The sequence below is a fragment of the Rhincodon typus genome, chromosome 37 (assembly GCF_021869965.1).
Source record: "Rhincodon typus isolate 14 chromosome 37, sRhiTyp1.1, whole genome shotgun sequence".
In the NCBI taxonomy this organism is placed as follows: domain Eukaryota; kingdom Metazoa; phylum Chordata; class Chondrichthyes; order Orectolobiformes; family Rhincodontidae; genus Rhincodon; species Rhincodon typus.
The window spans coordinates 15,384,045-15,387,160 of NC_063368.1; the positions used below are offsets into that span (position 1 = coordinate 15,384,045).

Consider the following 3,116-nt stretch of genomic DNA (forward strand, 5'->3'; position numbering starts at 1 on the left):
GTGCAGGGATGGGCAGGTTAGGGTGGATTGGCCGTGCTAAATTGCCCCATAGAGTGCAGGGATGGGCAGGTTAGGGTGGATTGGCCATGGGGAATGCAGGGATAGGGTAGGAGGGGGTGGGATGGCCTTACTCGATGGGCCGAATGGCCTGCTTCCACACAGTCGGGATTCTACAATTCTAGTGATTATGTTTTAACCCTCTCCCATCTGTTGTTTGACGTGGTTAATTTCTCGGCCGAAGCGTCCCACCGTGGGAGTCTGCAAGGTTGTTTTCTGAGCCTCTTCTAATGAGCCATCGTGTTTGGTTTTTTTTTCTCTCTCTCTCTCTTTTTGACACGCTGGCTCCTGTCACACAAAAAGACCCGCGAGGAGTGGCAGTATGTCTTCCTGATCGCCTCCCTGGTTCACTACGCCGGGGTGATATTCTACGGCATCTTCGCGTCGGGGGAGAAGCAGCCCTGGGCGGAACCCGAGGAGCTCAGCGATGAGAAATGCGGCTTCATGTACGAAGACGAGCTGGCGGCCGAGGTGGAGGATGGCTACGGGAGCTACGGTACCACGGGTACCACCAACATCACCAACGGTGGATGGACCAGCGAGTGGGATAAGAAAGAGGAGTTCGTCCAGGAGCAGGGCAAAGATGCGTACATGTACGGCAGTGTCCAAGACAGAGACTTATCCTGAGCTGGGGCTGGGTCTTAGGGCTTAGGGGTGGGGAGACACAGCTCACACAATAATACACCAAGCCCCCCTCCCCTCCCCATTATCAACTGAAACTTCCGCGGGCATTGAGTCTTGTGGAGGAGGCATGGTAGAAACTAATGTATATAAATAGCCAATTGTTTAAAGGGGAACTTCACCTTATTTTTCACCCCATGTAAGGTTTGAAAGGCCCTCTATTCCAATGACTTTGTGTGTGTGTGTGTGTGTGTGTGTGTGTTTGCACAGCCAAGAAAGACTGCTTGTGGGAGTAATTTGTTCCTTATTAACGTGCCAGGCCACTTTCAGCTGAAAGCTCCGTTTGTCTCTCTCCATTGATTCATAACATACCCCTTCCTGTCCTAACTGCTTCTCCCCTGTATTTAATTCCCTTCGTTGTTCTGGGTGGGAGGTGGAAGAGGACAGGGATTAGCGATTGCAAAAGGAGGGATGGCGTTAAGCAAGAGGCAGGGACAGAAATCACACGGTCTGGCCCAAGTCAAGTGTTTAAAGGGGGAACTCCACCTTACTTTGCATCCCAAGCAAGGTAAAAGACCCTCATTCTAATGACGTGTGTGTGTGTGTGTGTGTGTGTGTGTGTGTGTGTGAAAGAGAGTCTGTGTGACTGTGTGTGAGAGAGAGACTGTGTGTGGGTGTGGATGTGTGTGACTATGTATGGGTATTGGTGTGGGTGTATGTGACTCTGTGTGTGTGAGACTGTGCGTGTGTGTGGGTGTGTGTGACTGTGCGTGTGTGTGGGTGTGTGTGACTGTGCATGTGTGTTTACACAGGTTGAGAAACTGGAAGATGATGACATAGTGATATTGCTGTTCGACTATTAACCTAGTGATCCAGGTACTGCTCTGGGGTCCACGTTCAAACCCTGCCATGGTGGATTTGAATTTGATTTCTTAAAAACAAAAAGTCTAATGATGATCAGGAAATTGTTGGAAAAATCCGCTCGCTAATGCCCTTTAAGGAAGGAAATCTGTCATCCTTACCTAGTCTGACTCCAGACCCACAGCAATGTGGTTGATTCTTACCTGCCCTCTGGGCAATTGGGAATCTGCAGAAGTGCAGCCCACATCCTGAGAGTGAATTTTTGAAAAAAAGCACAGAGGCCCTGCCCCCAGCCCTCAGCCCGAGGTCAGTGGCCTCTCCTGCACCCCAGTGAGTGAGCCCTGATGTACCTCCCAGGTAGTTGTGGCAATGGAGATGGAGCAATCAAAGCTGATTCACATGCAACACTGCCAGCACACCTCCCGATTAAGGACACTCCATCCCCCCACCCCTCTCTAGAAATGAGGGCAAGTGTTGAAGTGAAGTACATGGTTTCTTTGCCCACCCCATCCCCTGAAACCCACTGTGACCTCCCCTTACAAGGGAAATTGGGCTCTCCAAGACCTACACTTGCTGCCCTGTCCATTGTGGCTGATGCCATGGTTTCCTCTTCTGTTTTTTATTCACATTTGTTCAAAGGGCACAGGCCAGTCCGTCATTTGTTGCCTACCCCTTTATTACCCTTGAGAATGTAGTGGGGAGGCTCCTGTACTCGAACTACAGCAGACCACATACAACCCCACAGTGCTGTTGTAGAAGCAATGCCAGGATTTTGACTGAGTGTGTTTTCTCACAAAGTAAAGGTTTGGGAAACTCCACTGAGCAGACAGCGCTGCTGTTTTTACATTCACAGTGAGATGAAAGGAACAGCGCTATGGACACACGTTACACTGTCCATCACTTCTCTCCCCTTTCTCCTAACACCGTGACAGGGAAGGAGATCGTGCTGTGCTACGGAGAAGATCTCTCTGTTAATCTTTCATGGGATGTGGGAAGGTAGATGTGACCTTCAGTCCAGTGTAGGTACACTTTTGCTGTGTAGGGAATTTGAGTTGAACTGATAGCTGATGATGACTGATACCTCCAAGTACCTGGGGGCCAATATTGGGGACCAAATTTCCCTTGCAATTAGACATTATAACGGACAGGGACTTTGAGAGTGTATGTATATGACTGTACGTTTGTGTATGTTTGTTCCTTTTCATTTAAGTTCTCTCATTCCCCCATGGATACCTGACTCCCTAACTCTGCCTCCTCCCACATTAAGAGGCTAATGTCTTAAATACTAAATGACCACAACGTAAATCTCCTGTGTGTTCCACATTCCAGAGTAGGCATGAGACGTCACTGTTGCTGGACCCTCCAGTGAATCAGTCCCAGTGCTGCCTCCAATGTTAGAACTGGGATCTACCAGTAAATGGCATGGTGGCTCAGTGGTTAGTGCTGTTGCCTCACAGCGGTAGGAACCCAGGTTCAATTCACAGCCTTGGGTGACGGTCTGTTTGTAGTTTGCACATTCTCCCTGTGTCTGTGTGAGTTTCCTCCCACAGTCCAAAGATGTGCAAGTTGGGTGGATT

The 3,116-nt window shown here is 49.4% G+C and overlaps 1 protein-coding gene across 1 annotated transcript in view; it reads left to right on the forward strand.

Moving 5' to 3' along the window:
• The window catches only part of LOC109923349 (vesicular glutamate transporter 1), an 87,526-nt gene extending 86,842 nt beyond the window's left edge, over positions 1-684 (forward strand). The window contains exon 12 of the mRNA XM_048617592.1: positions 361-684. Within this exon, the coding sequence (XP_048473549.1) occupies positions 361-684 (324 nt within the window). The remainder of the gene's footprint in view (positions 1-360) is intronic.
• Positions 685-3,116: the final 2,432 nt, after the last annotated feature.